Source organism: Megalobrama amblycephala, linkage group LG21 (assembly GCF_018812025.1).
Source record: "Megalobrama amblycephala isolate DHTTF-2021 linkage group LG21, ASM1881202v1, whole genome shotgun sequence".
Lineage (NCBI taxonomy): Eukaryota > Metazoa > Chordata > Actinopteri > Cypriniformes > Xenocyprididae > Megalobrama > Megalobrama amblycephala.
The window spans coordinates 4,833,811-4,851,567 of NC_063064.1; the positions used below are offsets into that span (position 1 = coordinate 4,833,811).

Sequence of the window (17,757 nt, forward strand, 5' to 3'; positions counted from 1 at the left end):
ACATGAGTGACAAACGTATTGTAACCATAATCAAACAGGATAAACATTTAGCATTTGTTTTTGATTTGTTTTTTTTTCTAAACAGCCTTTATCAACCATCACAATTTTGGATAGTGACTCCTTTATTCCATACACACAAAACAATCATTTAGGGGTCACAGTTCTCACTCCTTTGCAGTAAACTTTAAACTTTGCAGTGTGCATAATTGTTATGTTTTGTGGTGCAGATGGCTGTTATTAATCTTTTCACATTGATCTCCAGAGGCTGAGAAGAGCGAGGACACGGCAGGTGGTGGATGGCAGGGAGTCCTGCAACGCAACTACAGCCAGGACTGCAGCTTCAAGGACAACATGTACCATGTGGGAGACTATGTTTATGTGGAGCCCACAGAACCAAACCTGCAGCCGCACATCGTCTGCATAGAGCGCCTCTGGCAGGATGATGCAGGTATTACATTCATAAATCATTAAATAGATGCTGTCAACATATATGTGAGTTATGCATATATGTTGTTTCATAACACTATTGATTGAGAATATACATTACTGTTAAAAATTTGAGGTCAGTAATTTTTTTTTTCTTGAAAGAAAGAAATTAATACTCTTATTCAGCAAGCATTACATTTATCAAAAGTGACCATTTTCAAAAAAAAGTTTCATAAATGCTGTTCTTTTTAACTTTCTATTCATCAAGGTATCCTGAAAAAATATCATGTTTCATTCCCCAAAAATATTAAGTGCAAATTGGTTTCAACATTGATAATAATAAAAAATGTTTCTTGAGCAGCAAATCAGCATATTAGAATGATTTCTGAAGGATCATGTGACACTGAAGACTGGAGTAATGATGCTTCAGCTTTGCATCACAGGAATAAATTTCATTTAAAAATATATTAAAATAAAAAAGTGTTATTTGAAGTTGTAATTATGTTTTACAATATTACTGTTTTACTGTATTTTTAATCAAATAAATGCAGCCTTCAAAAATTTTACCAGACCCCAAACTTTTGAACAGTAGTGTAGATATTGAACTGTGTGTGTATGTATCTTTTCATGAAGGAGAGAACTGGCTTTATGGCTGCTGGTTCTACAGACCCAACGAAACATTTCATCTTGCTACACGCAAATTTCTTGAGAAAGAAGTTTTCAAAAGCGACTATTACAACAAAATTCCTGTCAGTAAAATAATGGGCAAATGTGTCGTCATGTTTGTGAAGGTAATATCATTCAGCAATGAGTCCAAAACATTCCCAATAAAACAAAAAAACATTTTTACATTACTATTACACTTTAAAAACATTAAAAATCTGTTCTGATATTTCAGGAGTATTTCAAACTTCAGCCTGACAGCTTCCGACCTGAAGACGTTTTTGTCTGCGAGTCTCGGTATTCTGCTAAAACCAAGTCCTTCAAAAAGATCAAGATGTGGACGATGCCCCTGAGCTCAGTGAAGTTCGTCATTCGTGAAGTGCCGTTGCCTGTGGTTCGTGTGGCCTCCATGTTTGCACCCAAACAGGACAGTGAAAAGCCTCCTGAGGTGGCAGAGGATAACAAAGCTGTACCATCTATTATTGATAAGGTAAGACATATATTGACATATATTGAATATCTTTGACATATGCTGCCTGACCTACAATCTGTGTCATCAGGAGAGGGAGGATGTTACCATGGAGATCAGTAATGGCGAGCCAGGCTGCCAGTACTATGAGCAGCTCTGCTACAATGACATGTGGCTGAAAGTGGGAGACTGCGTCTACATCCGCTCTCATGGGCTCGTACGCAACCGTGTGGGCAGGTAGGGTACCAATGACGAGGCGCAGTGTTGTTCCAAACCGAATGACGTCATTTCTTTTGTGGAACAAAAAAGGAGATATTTAGCAGAATATTCAAGCTGCTCTTTTCCATACAGTGAAATCAAATGGGACAATATAGAGCTTTGAAAAGTACAAAAAGGCACTATTAAAGGGTTCACCCAAAATTTTAATTAAAAAATAAAGGATTAAAAGGGATTTAAGGGAATAAATAAGAATGGTAAAAGAAGTTCTTGGTCTGATTGTAGTTATGAAGTAATCAATTTAAACTATTTGCAAATAATATTTTTTTATTTGCAAATTATTATTTTTTTAAATGTGCACACATTCACTCTTCGTATGTCTAATGTCGAAAATGCAAACATTTCTTGTCTTGTCACATTCATTTATAAATTACATGAATCATGATCGCATATTTTCAATTCAGAGCAGCAAAATTTCATAAAAAGTTAAGTAGTTTGCATCACTTGATATTCTATTACTGACACTCATTGAACATTTCTACCGTAAAAGATTTACCGTCTAATATTTACATCTACTTACATCTTTCCACAAACTCTTGTTGCGTTGTGACAGTGACAGTAAGACCCGCCTTCTTTGACTGTAATGTGGTAAAATCTCAATCATGTCTTGGAAAAGTCCTGGAAAATGATCGCTGAAAAAGAGTGGGAACCCTGTCACAGTTATCTCATTCCAAACCCAGAAGGCTTTTGTTCTTCTTCGAAACACAAATGCAGATATTTTTAATGAAACCTAAGATATTTCTGTCCTTCCAATGAAAGTCCATTAAGACCGAAACTTTGATGCTTCAGAAAGTTCATGAATTCTATTATTTTTAAAAAATTAGTGATTTCATCTAAGTCTCAGACAGAGACTCGATTGGCTCTGGTCTGGTCTGTGTGTTTTTCACATATACTGTAAACATTGATCAATGCAGAAGACTTGGATTAAACTGCTTCATGTGAAAGTTTTGGTGGAATGGACTTTCAGTGAATGGACAGAAATCTCTCTGGTTTCATTAAAAATATCTTCGAATGTGTATCAAAGATGAAGGAAAGTCTTACGGATTTGGAAAGACATAACAATGAGTAATTGATGACGGAACTATCCTTGGTGATATTCCAAGTTTTCTGAGGTCTTGGACGTTCACATTCGGTTAAAAGATACAAAGAGAACTAACAGCATTTGATGTCGTTGATGTTACCATCATAATAAGCCTCGTTTCCACCAAAATTACCGGGAACAATTTGTCCCAGGAACTTTTTCCCCCCCAGACCTGTTGCTGTCTGCTTTTCCATTCGCATCTAAAGTACCTTGAAGATTGGTCAGGTGACGTAAGACAGAGCGCGACTTTCCAGTTCCCTCGTCGTCAGTCCATCGGTCGTATTTTTAAACTCCAGCGTTGATTCAAACAGCAAACAACTCTTACCGCACACACCGCAACAGACTTTTAAAAATAATGGTGAAATAAAATACTGCATGGAGTCAACCAATCAAAATGCTGCATGAACTTAACCAATCAGCATGTTCAGCTCCCAAGTCCCACCCCCGAAAGTTCCTGAACTTTGAAAAAGTACTACGTGAACAGGGACTTTCTGAGGGGAGAATTTTCACCAGGGACTTTATTTAGACCCTGGTTCCTGCAGTCAGAGTTCCTGGGGAAAGTTCCTGCGGTGAAAACGGGGCTATAGTGTTTTGGGTAAACTGACTGTTTAATGTTGGATATGAATCCCACTTGGTTATTTTATTTCTTTTGTACTTATTGTAGCTGTAGCTAAATGTCAACTGCCACTTCCTAACATGCAAACTTGGATTAATGACAGTAATGACAATGTCATTTTGTCTTGTAATAGGATAGAAAAGATGTGGGTGCGAGATGGAGCTGCCTATTTTTTCGGGCCCATTTTCATCCATCCCGAGGAGACCGAGCATGAGCCTACCAAGATGTTCTACAAGAAGGAAGTGTTCCTCAGTAACCTGGAAGAATCCTGCCCTATGACCTGTATTGGAGGTAACAGTATTTTAGCTGGCCTCGACGTTAAGTTCCATCATTACGGTTGTTTTACTGAGTGGTTTCAAGAACATTGACTGAAGGACATTATTTCCATTGAAAGGACTATTATTACATGAAGTGATTTGTTAGTTTTCCCGATTAAATCTTATCACCATGTCTTCTCCCACATCTGGACTGTTTCTTGTCCTCAGGGAAGTGTACAGTGTCTTCTTTCAAAGATTTCCTGTCATGCCGGCCAACTGAAATGCCGGAGGAGGATGTGTTGCTGTGTGAGAGCCGCTACATTGAGAGTGAGAAGCAAATGAAGAAGTTTAAAGGGACTGAAGCGTTTCTCTTTGTCTGCCAAAGTAGTCGAGGATGAGATCTATTACTTTCGGTCAGTTGCTTCATTCTTTCTATCTACTGAAGTAATCCAAAGAAACATAAAACTTGATTTACATAGAAAACAGACTTTAGTGTATAGTGATTGCTTGTTTTCTGTCACAAAATTGAACATTGGACTTTTGGTTATCTCTGTCAGAAAGCTCATAGTGCCTCAGAAGGAGCCGTCTCCACTGCTGGATAAGAAGATCGAGGAGTTGGAGGCCAAGTTTGCGGACATGACGGATGAAGAGCTGGAGGATTTGGGAGATGATGATGGAGACGGTTCTGATGCTCACTGCATGCCGCAGCTTCAGACTCAGCTGACCAGCGACATGGACATGCTGCATTATGCACCCCCGCAGGTCTGCTGTTGTTGAATGAAAATTATTGGTTGTGCTTGTGCAAAAGCAATAGGAATAGCAGTATGTGACCCTCAATGATTTATGCTTAGAAAACCCACTTATCTCAGAAGGGGCAGTTCGCAGAAGTTGTCATTGTAGTATTTTGTAACTGGCTGTATTGTCTGATAATCAGTAGTCTCGAATAGTGAGATTTTTTACTATTTTGCAGCTTATTCTGTTCAAAAACTGCCGATTTGGGACATGTAAACTGGTCATTATTAGATTAAATTAGTGATATTTTCAAAATGACTAGAATAATGATGTAGCAAATTGTAACATTAAAGGAACACTCCACTTTTCCATACACAATCCATTCAGCAGATCTCCGGGTCTGGCGGTACCACTTTTAGCATAGCATAGTTCATTGAATCTGATTAGACCGTTAGCATCTCACTCAAAAATGACCAAAGAGTTTCAATATTTTTCCTATTTAAAACTTGACTCTTCTGTAGTTACATCGTGTACTAAGACCGACGGAAAATAAAAAGTTGCGATTTTCTAGGCCGATATGTCTAGGAACTATTCTCTCATTCTGACGTAATAATCAAGGAACTTTGCTGCCGTACCATGGGTGCAGCAGGCATAATGAACTCTTTTGTCATTTTTGAGCGAGATGCTAACGGTCTAATCAGATTCAATGAACTATGCTAAGCTATGCTAAAAGTGGTACCGCCAGACCCGGAGATCGGCTGAATGGATTCGAAAACGGTAAAACTCAACTGTTTAACTCTAGGGGAGTTGAGAAATGAGCCTATTTTCAAAAAAAGTGGAGTGTTCCTTTAAAGGTGCTGTATGTAATTTTTTTGACTGTACTAAACAAGTTCACATACATTTTTCTCAGAAAAACATTGCTACGGCCAGTTATTCTACTTTGAAATGTGCATTCCGTGTCGGAATGTCTGTTTTTGTTTTGGTCTGTGTGATCCCGCCCACTGACAATTTACCCAAAAGTATTTTGACGACCCGGGTTACCAGTTGGCAGAATGCAGCAATGGAAGCCAGCAAACAAACTGGTTCATAGATCGCAGATTCTACCTCGGCATCCATCTAAAAAGCTCCATGTCCAGAGGCATATTAAAATGTGGATAAATCAACTCATCAACTTAAGGTGATGATACATGGGGCAACTTTTTGAGCAATGTTGCTGGGCAGTGTCGCCGAGCGATGATGCTTGGGCACTTTCCCATTGAGAATGGGCAACAAATTTCTATCTGGATACTTTAGATCTGAATTTTGTTGGCTCATTGCTTTCCATTGTCAATTGCGCTCAGTCCAGTTGCATGTCCTCAATCTGGCAACCTGCGTAAGCATTGGGTCTGAGGAGGAGGGGGCGGGAGAAACAACTCTCCAATATTTTGAATTTGGACTGCAGTACCCATTTCAACCACTAGCTGTCAATATTACTTACTTACTGTTAGGGGCGGTTTACACAGAACGCATGCTGAATTTTCATTGTTTTCTATGTAAAAATGCCCTAGCTGGATGTGTTTAACCATTGCACTTGCATCTTTTGCAGCGTCTTGCACATGACATGGCAACTGCCCAACATTATCAAGTTTTTTAAAGGCAAAAATGCATGCTGTGTGAATGACCCCTTAAGTGTTTTTAAAATATTTTCACATTTACCTTGTAATCTTGTAACATTATTCTTTTTTTTTTGCCAATGAAATTTTGCTAATATGACTGCACCTTTAACCTGAATTTCTTTTTTTCATCTGTGGAACACAAAAGATACTTTAAAGAATGTTGGTAACCAAACATTTTTGGTGACCATTGACAAAAAAATATGAAACATACTTTTGCGTTCTGCAGAAGAATTACAGGTTTGGAAAGACATAAATGATGACAGAATTTTTATTTCTCTGTGAACTACCCATTTAAGATGTAATGTTTGGAATGTAATGACTTTATTCTCAAAATCTTAGGGTTCAGTGGTACCACAATAACAGCCCCACTTGCCACAAAGTGGTAGCTCAATTCCGGAGACTAGTTCTTCCGCAGAAACGCTCATGGTAGCAAATTGCTATGATGTAATACTGTCTACCTTGACCCCTGTATGTTACATAGAATCCTGTCAAACATATTGAAGCGAGGGATTTTGGCATTTTGGATGCAATTTGAATCTAAAGTACCATGAGCAGCCTTATGCATGCTGTCTAAGGCTGAGACTAGATAATCAGCATCTCATTTTCCCACAGTCCGCACCAAAGTCGATAAAGGGTCTGTCGAAGAAGGAGGGAGCAAAGAGGAAGATCAACATGAGTGGGTACATTCTCTTCAGCAGTGAAATGAGAGCTGTCATCAAGGCCCAGCACCCTGACTTCTCCTTTGGAGAACTCAGTCGACTGGTGGGCACAGAGTGGAGGAACCTTGAGGCCACTAAGAAAGCTGAGTATGAAGGTAAAATGTCAAAGTTTGCTATTCTTCACAAAAGAAATTTGTCTGGAAATCATATATGGACACTGATGTATGGGATATAAGGGTTAACGTCAAATTGTTTTTATCTTTTGTCGTCAATTCAGAGCGGGCAGCTAAGGTAGCAGAGCAGCAGGAGCGAGAAAGAGCAACGCAGAACTCCCCAAGAGCAGGTACCCCAGTAGGGGCGCTCATGGGGGTAGTACCTGCCCCGACCCCCATGGGGATGCTTAGCCACAGCATGACGCCTATGGCAGGTAACCCCTCTCAGGTGTGGTGGACACACAGAGCTGCAATATGAAGCCTAACTGCTAACACACTCATCTCCAGCGCCATCTTCAACCAGTTCATTCCTTCCGCAAAGCTGCCATGTTTTGGTGTCTGTAATTCCTAAACTAACTTCTGTTATCGGATGCATTCTGAATGCATCATGTCCTTGTCATCCATCAAAGAGTTACTGCATGAACTGTAACAATCGTGAAACTTTACTACCCTTTTTTTCATTGGAATGGTGCTGCTCAGCCGCGTGTTCTGAGAACTTTTCTCAGAAATGATCCATGTTTCCACTGACTTGAGAGCTGAATAATGACTGAGTTTAATTTGACATCTTTATACTATCATAAGCTGAATAGAATAGTGTGTGAAAAATATGATAAATATTTAAAAAAACATATTTGTAAAAACAAAAAATGCACAGTATATCAGTTATCGACCCATATTAGAATTGTTTTAATTTATCAATATCAGTTGATATTTGCTATTTAATTATGCATGCTAATTTTCCTGTTTTTACATGTCGATTACCTTTGCCAGCATGTAATGCTCACTTAAAATTAATTCTTACTAATTTAATAACACTGTTAAATGTGTCATTAGCAAATGTCAAAATGAATATCCATTTTCATGTTGTGATGCCTATGGCTTAAGCATTTAAAATTATTGTAGTTTCAATTGAAATTATTTATATACAATATTATAGAATTTTAGCCATCAATACATATAACATGGGGGAAAAAAGATGATCAGAATAAGCCAAAATGTACATTTTGGTGCATTCCTAAAATAATTAGATGGATAACAAAAATAAAAAGGCTAGTGTTGTTTTTGTTAACTAAAACTATTAAAGAATTGCTTTCGCTAACTGAAATAAAGCAGAAATAAATTAAAATATAAATATTAGATGAAAACACTTCAAATGAAAAAAATAAAAATGTTAAATAAATAAAAGTTAAAATCTGAAATAAAATGTTTAAATTGAAGTAGTAAAATTAATAAAACTGATTTAAAAATAAAGTTAAATAGAAATTATTTAAAAAAATAATTACTTAAAAAATGAACTGAAAATATGAAACTAAAAGATCATTCAAAATATGAATAAATACTAAAATAGCTGCTGAAGTAGCTTTACAGCTCAACAAAATTGGAGAAGAACAAAGCAGCTTCCATTGCGGAGATGATTTTTCAGACCCAGAACCACTTTTCTGAGGGGCTAGATTAAGCACAGCTCTGCCCAGTTAGTGGAAAAGGGGTGTGTGTGTGTGTGTGTGTGTTAGGTTTTACTTTTCATCATGAACGATAATTGGCTAACTTGCTCTAATTGTAGTTTTCATTTTCTTTTTACATGTAGTGCATGAATTCATTCTCATAACTGCATGATATACTGATGCATGCATATGTTGTGTCGCCACCTTCCTCTTCCAAGGAAAAGGCATGTTGGGTAGTTATGGGCCAACCATGCTACCCTTCCATGGGCCTGTCGATGGCATGATTAACGTGGCCCGCATGCCTCCACATCCCATGGGGGTGCCTGCCTTACCCCTCCACTTCCCGTGGGGTATGCCTGGCATGCCGTATCTGGGTAAGGACCACTTCACAGCCACACACCCGCACTCGCAGTTGCTTCCTGTCTGCCTCTCCAATCCTAACAAGAGGGGCTACCTGTACCATAGAGCAAACTGTCTGGCCTGACCAAGACAAAACCAACTGAAGGGACTCCCAGTGTTCTGTAGAGGAATAGTTCATGCAAAATTGACAGTTCTGTCATAATTTACTCACTGTCATGTCGTTCCAAACCTGTATGGCTTTCTTATATTCGTACAACACCAAATTAGGTCACACTTTACAGTAAGGTTCCATTTGTTAACTTTAGAACAATACTTCTAAAGCATTTGTTCATCTTAATTACAACATTTAATAATGCATTATTAAAATAAAAAAGTTGTGTCTGTTAGTATTATTTAATGGACCTGATAGGGCTGGGCGATATATCGCATGCAATTGTCACGCGCATTTCGTCAGTAAAGCCGGTTCCCTGATTAACGGTAATCAGGGAACCGGCTTTACTGACGAAATGCGCATGAAAATCGCATGCGATATATCGCCCAGCCCTAGGACCTGAGCTAACATTAACTAACAACGAACAGTTGTATTTTTATTATTAACCAGATTAATAAATTCTGTTACAAATGCAGTTAATGTTAGTTCACTGATTAATTAACTATTAATAACTAACTAATTATAACTATTTTTAACTAATTAGATATTTTGGTAACATTTTGCAATAAGGTTATATTTTTTTAACATTAGTTAACTACATTAGTTAACATCAACTAACAATGAACAATACTTCTACAGCATTTATTAATATTAGTTCATGTAAATCTCAGCATTTAGTAATACCTTTTTAAAATCAAGTTGTATCTGTTAACATTAGTTAATCCACTGTGAACTAACATGAACATTTTTATTAACTAAAATGAACAAAGGTTAATAAATCCTGTAAAGATATACTGCTCGTTTTTAGTTAATGTTATTTAACACATCAACCAATGTTAATAAATGAGATGTTACCGATATTTTGAAGAATATTCAAGTTTTATTCCATATAACAAAAGCAAGTGACTAGGAACAGTTTCAAAAAGGGACAAAACACACTATTGCTGCATCCAAATATCCCTATTTTCCTACTACAGTATATAGTATGTGAAAAATGCATTGCTAAAACAGTATTATGTTTGAATACATAGTATTTGAAAACCAGTAAGTGAAAAGTACCTAGTAAATGACCTACTACTTCTGCTGAGATTCTAGAGTCCACATTCGATGGACACTTTACTATCCCATGAAGCCACAGGAGAGGAGTTGTGAATGGCAGGTAACTGACGCTGAAGTCCTGACGTAGAACACGGAAGCGCTGCACTGTGTGTACAACGTCAACAGCGTAGGAGAATGACAGAAATTGTTGAATAAAGTCGTTATTTTTGTTTTGTTTTTGCGCACAAAATACTCTCATCAACATTTTAATGATGACTTTACTACCTTTCTGGGCCTTGAAAGTAGTACTTACGTTGCTTTCTATGGGGGATCAGAAACCTCTCAGATTTCATCAAAAATATATTTGTGTTCCGAATATGAACAAAGATCATACGGGTTTGGAACGACATGAGTAATTAATGACAGAAATTTCATTTTTGGGTGAACTAACCCTTTAACCAACTACCTGCTAAGACAGTATGTGATTTCGGATGCAGTAATTCGTCTATTTGACTGCAATGCATTTCAAGTCTTCTGAAGCTGTACTGTAGTTTTGTGTCAGGAACAGACCACAATGTAATTCATTATTAACACAGTAATTATATAACACAGCTATAGTGTGAAAAAGAGCAGTCTGAACATTTTTCTCAATTTCTCCTTTTGCTTGATTTGGGACAAAGACTTCAGATGTCTTGATTCCTGTTGATTAGATCAGATTCTAATGGTTTCAGCAATGGAGAACTGATTATCCACACAGATGAACGTGAACAGAAAGAGCTCAGGGTGTCAGTTCACTTTAAAAGTCTTTTATTCTCAGTGTATGCTGATACCTCTTTCACAGGTATGAATGGAATGGCCCCAGGTTCAACAGGAAGCACTTATGGGACTCAGGTATTTCTGATTCTGATGGGTTTCACATTTATTCCTTACATCAATGCTAAATGCTGATGCAATTTTATCTCTGGCAACAAAAAACAACAGTTGGATTGAATTTAATCATTTCTGCGCTTTGAGTTTTTGAGTTCTGAATCTTTACATTTCTGTAGATGGGTGTGATGAACTCAGGCCAACAGGCCCCGCCACCCTACCCGGGGCAGGGGCAGGTTGGGCAGCCCTCTCTACAGCAGCCCTCCACCCCCATATTTGTGGCTCCTCCACCCAAACCCCAGCGACTGCTACATTCAGAGGCCTACCTGCGGTATATAGAAGGACTCAGTGCTGAGTCCACTACTGTCAGCAAATGGGACCAAACACTCTCGGGTGAGTAAGAAGGCAGACTTACATTATGTTGTAGTGGTGGACCAACATTGCCAATGCAAATACTTAGGCCGCATTTACATTACATGGTTCAAAGTGACCCAATTCCGATTTTTTCCCCCCATGTGGCACAGATGGGTAACCCGTAAACGTGTAAGCAGGAAAAAAGCATTTTTTGTTTTAGATATTCTCAGATCGGTTTCAGGCCTCATTCATGTGGAAATAAATCTGATATGAATTGGATACATGGATTTGCTATGCAAGAGGACAGATCGACTATTCCCATCAATGCCATTTGTACGTCACTGAAAAAGTGATTTGGGTGGACACCTTCTGCGATCACATGACTCTTTTCTCTCCTCTTTTTCTCTGCCTCAAGAGACCAATGTGTTGCTGACCTTTAAAGATGGTGCAGAAAGCAAAAGCTTGTATTATCATTTTGTCGGCGTCCATTGCAAATCGCGCCGTTTTCAGCATAAGCTTTTCTGGATCAGTATGTCTACCTTGGGTTGCTTCGCCAAGCGTATAGTGTAAACGCAGATATCGGAAATGGGTCACTTTTAAAAGAAGATGTAAATTGGTCGTCAAAAAAATCTGATATAGTTAACAAATCGGAATTGGGCATCTGGGACATAACAGGGACTTAATTTGTTACAGTGTTGCATTTTCTTCTTGGTTTGGTTTGCTTTCACAAGGCAATATCTCAAAGTCTCATGTGAGTATAGCTGACCTCTTATCAGAGTTTACTTATCAGAGATTATCGTGGCTTTATCTGTAGCTGTCGTGATTTGTGATACACGCAAACACTTACGAATGTAGCCATCATTCCCCCGTTTAATTATATTTAAAGTGCCCCTATTATGCCTTTTTAAATGTTCCTAATATTGTTTTGGGAGTCTCCTACAACAGGTTTACATGCATGCAAGGTCAAAAAACACTTTCATTTTCTCATAATAAACATTTAATTTCACCTCAGGTCTCAATGATTGGTAAACGATTCGTTAGAAGCAGTTTAAAGAATCAGTCTCTCTAAACCCGTGAGCCTACACTGCTCTGATTGGTCAGATGGCTCAACCCTTTGTGATTGGTCTACTGCACGCACTGCATGCCCACTGCCATGACTGAATGACAGCTAGCAATTTATAAGACATTGTATACAATGTATGGACAAAAAAGATAGATTTTACCATATCAATTCGAACCCGAATCCGACGATGAAATGTCTGAAGTAATCTATCAACCAGAAAACGATTCGCAATCACGACTGGAGTAGGACATTTCTATATGGTAAGTGTCACCTTAGTTTGCATTATTTATAAGATGTGATAGCAGCGTCACTGTTATACTTTATGTAGGTGCACCTGTGGGAACTGTATCAGAATGGCAATAACATAAGATAAACATTTAGGCCAGATGTGTACTGACTTTTTCGTCATAACTATTAACAAAGTAAAAAATGGCTATATCATTGTTTGACATTACAATGGATGTTTACTGTTTACAGAGAGAATACTTCAACTAGTTAGCATGGACTAGCATCTTAACATCCTATTACAATACAGATAGAGCTCCACTCTACTGTAATAATAAAAACGCAGAGGAAAAAAACTGTTTGTTTTGTATGTTGTAAACTCCCACGTTAGCCGAGCACAAACGTGAACAGCTGATAATGCATTACACTCTGTAAACAAAAGTCATGCTTCATCCTTGATCATTACTCCAAGTAATAAGACAGACAAGCTGCATTAATCGACACATTTTTAGACAATATTGGACCCACATTTGAATGGCAGAACTACAGAAACGTGAGTTAGCTGGTTAGCAGGAGACATACAGGGGTGTACGTTATACAACATAACATACAAAACTATGAATTTTGAACGATCGCTAGAAAATATAAACATCAATTATTAATCATACTTACAGGTTGAGATTCAGAGGATCAAGCTGGTCCAAATAAACCGAACATTGATCCATATATTAAGACCAAGCATTCTGTGAATCCTGTGTTAAACTCTGCGAGGTTTGAAAAGTAGTCATCAGTAAAATGACAGGAACACAACAAAAGATTGTACTGCTGTGGTATTGTTGAAAAAATGAAATTTCCCTGGCGTCTGTGCATGCAATAAGTGGGCGGGCAATATGCTAATGTTTCATTGTGACGTCACAACGAAACGGCTTGGGATTCGTTTTACAAACGACTTGTTTAATTGACTCAGAGTCGACTCTTTTGAGAGACAATAACTTTATATACGGTGCACTTTCAGATTTAAAACTTTGCAGGATGTTTTCATTCACTGAGAGCTATGTTACACACTACATGAAAGGAAATTTTCAAAAATCCATAATAGGGGCACTTTAAAATGATATAAGAAGCGCTCTTTGGTTTTCAACTAAAATAACAAATGTGCTCACTCACAGAATCGGACACTGTTGCTTTTTATATAACACATTTGCCATTATGAATTACGATACTGCTTGGTTCGTTGGGTCGGGTTGCTTTCTCTCCGCCAAACCGCTCCAGTGTTTGTTTTCGATCAGACCACCTCGTTCAGGTGATCTCGGAGCGGCGGATCCGAGTGAAATTGCCATATTCATACATACCTAAATGAACCGAAGGCTAAAAACACACAAAACAAACGCTCCAACTGAGCAGGTGTGAAAACACCTTTAGTTATAACATTTACTAATAACGTTTTTAATATGTTAACATTAGTTAATTAACATTAACATTTTTATTAACTAACATTAACAAAGGTTAATAAACGCTGCAAAAATATATTGCTCATTGTTAGTTTATTAATGCATTAATGTTAACAATTGAGACCTTATTGTAAACTGTTAACGAAAACAGTGTATGGTACAGCGTATGGATGATAAAATACAGTATATATAATATAAAACAATTTTAGAGTAAGATTATTTTTATTATTTTATAGTATTGTTGGTTTATTAACTTATTGTTTATAAATAAAATAAACATTCACATTAATGTTAAAAATGTTTGGGGTTGGTACATATTTTTTATGCTTTTGAAATTAAGCTCACCAAAGCTGCATTTATTTGAGCATAAATTCAGTAAAAAAAAAAAGAAAGAAGAAGAAATATTGCAAAATAGCTTGTTTTCTATTTTATTATATTTTAAAATCATTCAGAAATCATTCTAATATGCTGATTTGGTGCTCAAGAAACATTTATTATTATTATTATTATTGTTGTAGAAAAGAGTTAATATTTTTTTATTCAATTTCCTCTGATGAATAGAAAGTTTGAAGAACAGAATATCTTTGGACTAAAAATCCTTTGTAACAAATGTTTTTACCAAATGCCGTCTGTGTGTTTGACCCCAGCTCGCAGGAAAGATGTGCGGCTCACAAAAGAGCAGGAGAGCCGTCTGCCCTCTCATTGGCTGAAGAGCAAGGGAGCTCACAAGACCATGGCTGACGCTCTGTGGCGACTACGGGACCTGATGCTGCGAGACACACTAAACATTCAACAGACGTATAACATCCAAAACATCTGAAGCATTCCTCTTCATTCTCACACAGTGAGATGAGCTGTTCTTAGTGTTTTCATGTTGTGATCGAATAACGTTCTGTTTAGAGTTTTGTAATGCTTAAATATTGTCTGTTGGCTTTGTTAGTGTTGATGTTTCTTGATAGCACTTTCAATTGGCTGATTTTGTATGTTGACTATTAAATGTTCTTAGACCAATTTAAACATTTTCATAAAATGTTGAACTTTAAAGTGTTGACCTTAATGTTTGTGCATTGTAATGTGTGACAGGTTAAGTTAGGATTGTTCTGAAAGAATGTAGAAATGGCCGTTTTTGGGTCTTGGTTCGTAAAATGGTATATGACAAGAAGTTAATAGGCCTATTTTTCATATCATCCCAGTTGTATCAGCTAAAATCATTTTGGAATGGACATTATCTGTCTATTGTTTCAATAAACTAACAGTGACAGGATGTTGTTTTTGTATGTGTAGTAAAAATAACCTTTTTTTATCATTTAACCTAGTATATGCTGTATATTTACACAAAGTTTGGAAACGCCCTAGAAAAGTGGGGTTTTGGACAATATTGGCATGAATCCTATTTAATTTGTGATAATTTTGCACTGATAAAGGACAACACATACTACGAAAACATATTTTATTACATAAACAGTTTATACATAGAAAAAAACTTAAATTTTCAATTCATCAAAATATCCAGCATTAGCAGCTATCTGACTTAAACTGGGTTCTGATTGGTTCATTGTATTCTAAACTTAACTGGCAATCAATTGTTGAAGCTATTAAGGTGTGCTGACCCAAAAATCTTTTACAAACCCGGGCCAAGTTTAAACCAGTAACCAGGCATCACAGCTGGCAAAGGGGCATGTCTGACTTTGACATGTATTTATTGGCATTATTATGTAATCAGAATGAAAATTATTATTGCTGGTCTACAATGATAATGTCGAGTTACTTTAATGTATTTGCACCAAAAAATGATAAGGATTTATGCTGATATCGTCCAAAACCACACTTTGCCAGGGGCGTTTCCAAACTTTTGGAGGGCGGTATATATATATATATATATATATATATATATATATATGTATATATATACACACACACACACACACACCACTGTTTTGTTGTTGAAAGAAGACTCAAATGCTCATTAATTTTATTTTAGCTGCATTTATTTTATTTTTTTTATCAAAAAACAGTAATATTCAAGGAATATTATTAGTTTAAATTAACTGTTTTCTAGCTTAATATATTTTAACCCTCTACAGCACAGCGTTGCCCTCAGGCAATGGAAAGTTTTCTTAAGCCCTATGTTTAGTAATTTTTTCTTTAAATGATTACAACCAATTAGAAAGGTCGAGAAAGTATCAAAGGACAGTTCAGTAAGGTGTTGGAGTCAATATCAAGCACCATTTAGGTGGGACGTCCTGTTCTGACACATGGTCACAGGAGCACATGGTGTGAGAAGGCAATATTATTTGCTTTAGTAATCTGATTTAAAACGACATGAACTGTACATAAAAAATGTGTGTGTGTGTGTGTGTGTGTGTGTATGAAGGTGTAGAGAAGCCTTTTGTCAGGTTTTATGAAGTTTTTTTTTTATTTTGCATGTTAAAGGTCCCGTTTTTCGTGGTTTTTTGAAGCTTTGATTGTGTTTATAGTGTGCAATATAACATGTGTTCATGTTTCGCATGTAAAAAAACACAGTATTTTTCACATAATTTACTTATCTGTATACCGCTGTTTCCACTGTCATAAAAACGGGCTGATGACTTCCTTGTTCTATGAAGTCCCTCCTTCAGAAATACGTAACGAGTTCTGATTGTGCCAGCGGTTCCTGTGTTGTGATTCGACAGCAGCTCTTAGCGCATCTTGCCCGGAAAGGTCACGCCTCTTACCATAACGTGGAGATGCACGCGCTCAGTGTTATTGTAAACATGTCTTTAATTTTATCATATCAATTTGAGCCGGAATCAGACCCGGTGATTGGACTGCGGGATGAAAATAACAGCGTTTCGACGACATGGCGACAAACACACTCTACAAACACAACTCTTGTGTATTCCTGTGGGCGGCGGTTAGTCAAAAAAGTGACGTGTTAGTCAGGCTGCATTCACACGGGGCGCCGGCGTTAACGCTTCTCGTTTACTTTGAATGGGTGACGTCATGCGTTGCCGAACTGAATTGTGGGTTCCGTCGCGTCGCTTCACTCGCGTTGCAAGCGGCAGAAGTTGAAGATTTCTCAACTTTTCAAGCGCCAACGCAGGCGTCATCCAATCAGATCGCCCTATGCAAATACCCTAGAGCAGTCGCAGCCAACTGCGTTCGTGCAACACCGGAAAGTAATGTGATTGGCTGTAATCACTATAACGGTCGCGTCAGCACAAGCTTCAGACACGCCCTCCGTCAAGCGTTGACGCTGACGCCCCGTGTGAATGCAGCGTCAGTGTTTTAGTGATGTCATTAAAGAAGGAAGTAGAGGGATGTAGTCCAAACTGGCCGTTCGATGTAGTCGACTTCTGTTAAATAAAATATCTCGCTTGGCATTGAACTTTGAGCTTTAAAATTTTACAGATTTTATTTATACTCTAACAACAACATTACACACTAACTAAAGTTTGAAACATGGGATCACGAAGAACGGGACCTTTAAGAAATTCAATTTCTCTTTTTGTTGCCTCAGGGCAACGTTGTGCGATAAGGGGTACTTTTTGAAGAGGTTTTGGGCATTACCTCACATTGGCAACAATGTATTATAAGAAGGGAAAATGCAAGGTTCCTGGATGTGCAGGAACACCCAAAGTGATGTGCAAAAATTGTAACATACACCACTATTTCACAGCAGAGAAGAAGTGCTTTTTGAAGTTTCGTACGGAGTGAAATCTTATTACATGAAGTACATTATATGGCATAGCACATTACATGAACAGATCTATGCATGTAT

The 17,757-nt window shown here is 37.5% G+C and overlaps 1 protein-coding gene across 1 annotated transcript in view; it reads left to right on the forward strand.

The window, feature by feature from the left end:
* The window catches only part of pbrm1 (polybromo 1), a 34,464-nt gene extending 19,203 nt beyond the window's left edge, over positions 1–15,261 (forward strand). The window contains 14 exon segments of the mRNA XM_048171953.1: positions 263–448; positions 1,060–1,217; positions 1,325–1,579; positions 1,650–1,795; positions 3,665–3,822; positions 4,017–4,138; positions 4,140–4,201; positions 4,346–4,550; positions 6,788–6,989; positions 7,112–7,261; positions 8,707–8,862; positions 10,879–10,928; positions 11,084–11,297; positions 14,645–15,261. Of these exon segments, the coding sequence (XP_048027910.1) occupies positions 263–448; positions 1,060–1,217; positions 1,325–1,579; positions 1,650–1,795; positions 3,665–3,822; positions 4,017–4,138; positions 4,140–4,201; positions 4,346–4,550; positions 6,788–6,989; positions 7,112–7,261; positions 8,707–8,862; positions 10,879–10,928; positions 11,084–11,297; positions 14,645–14,817 (2,237 nt within the window). The 3' untranslated portion in view covers positions 14,818–15,261.
* The last annotated feature ends 2,496 nt before the right edge of the window (positions 15,262–17,757 follow it).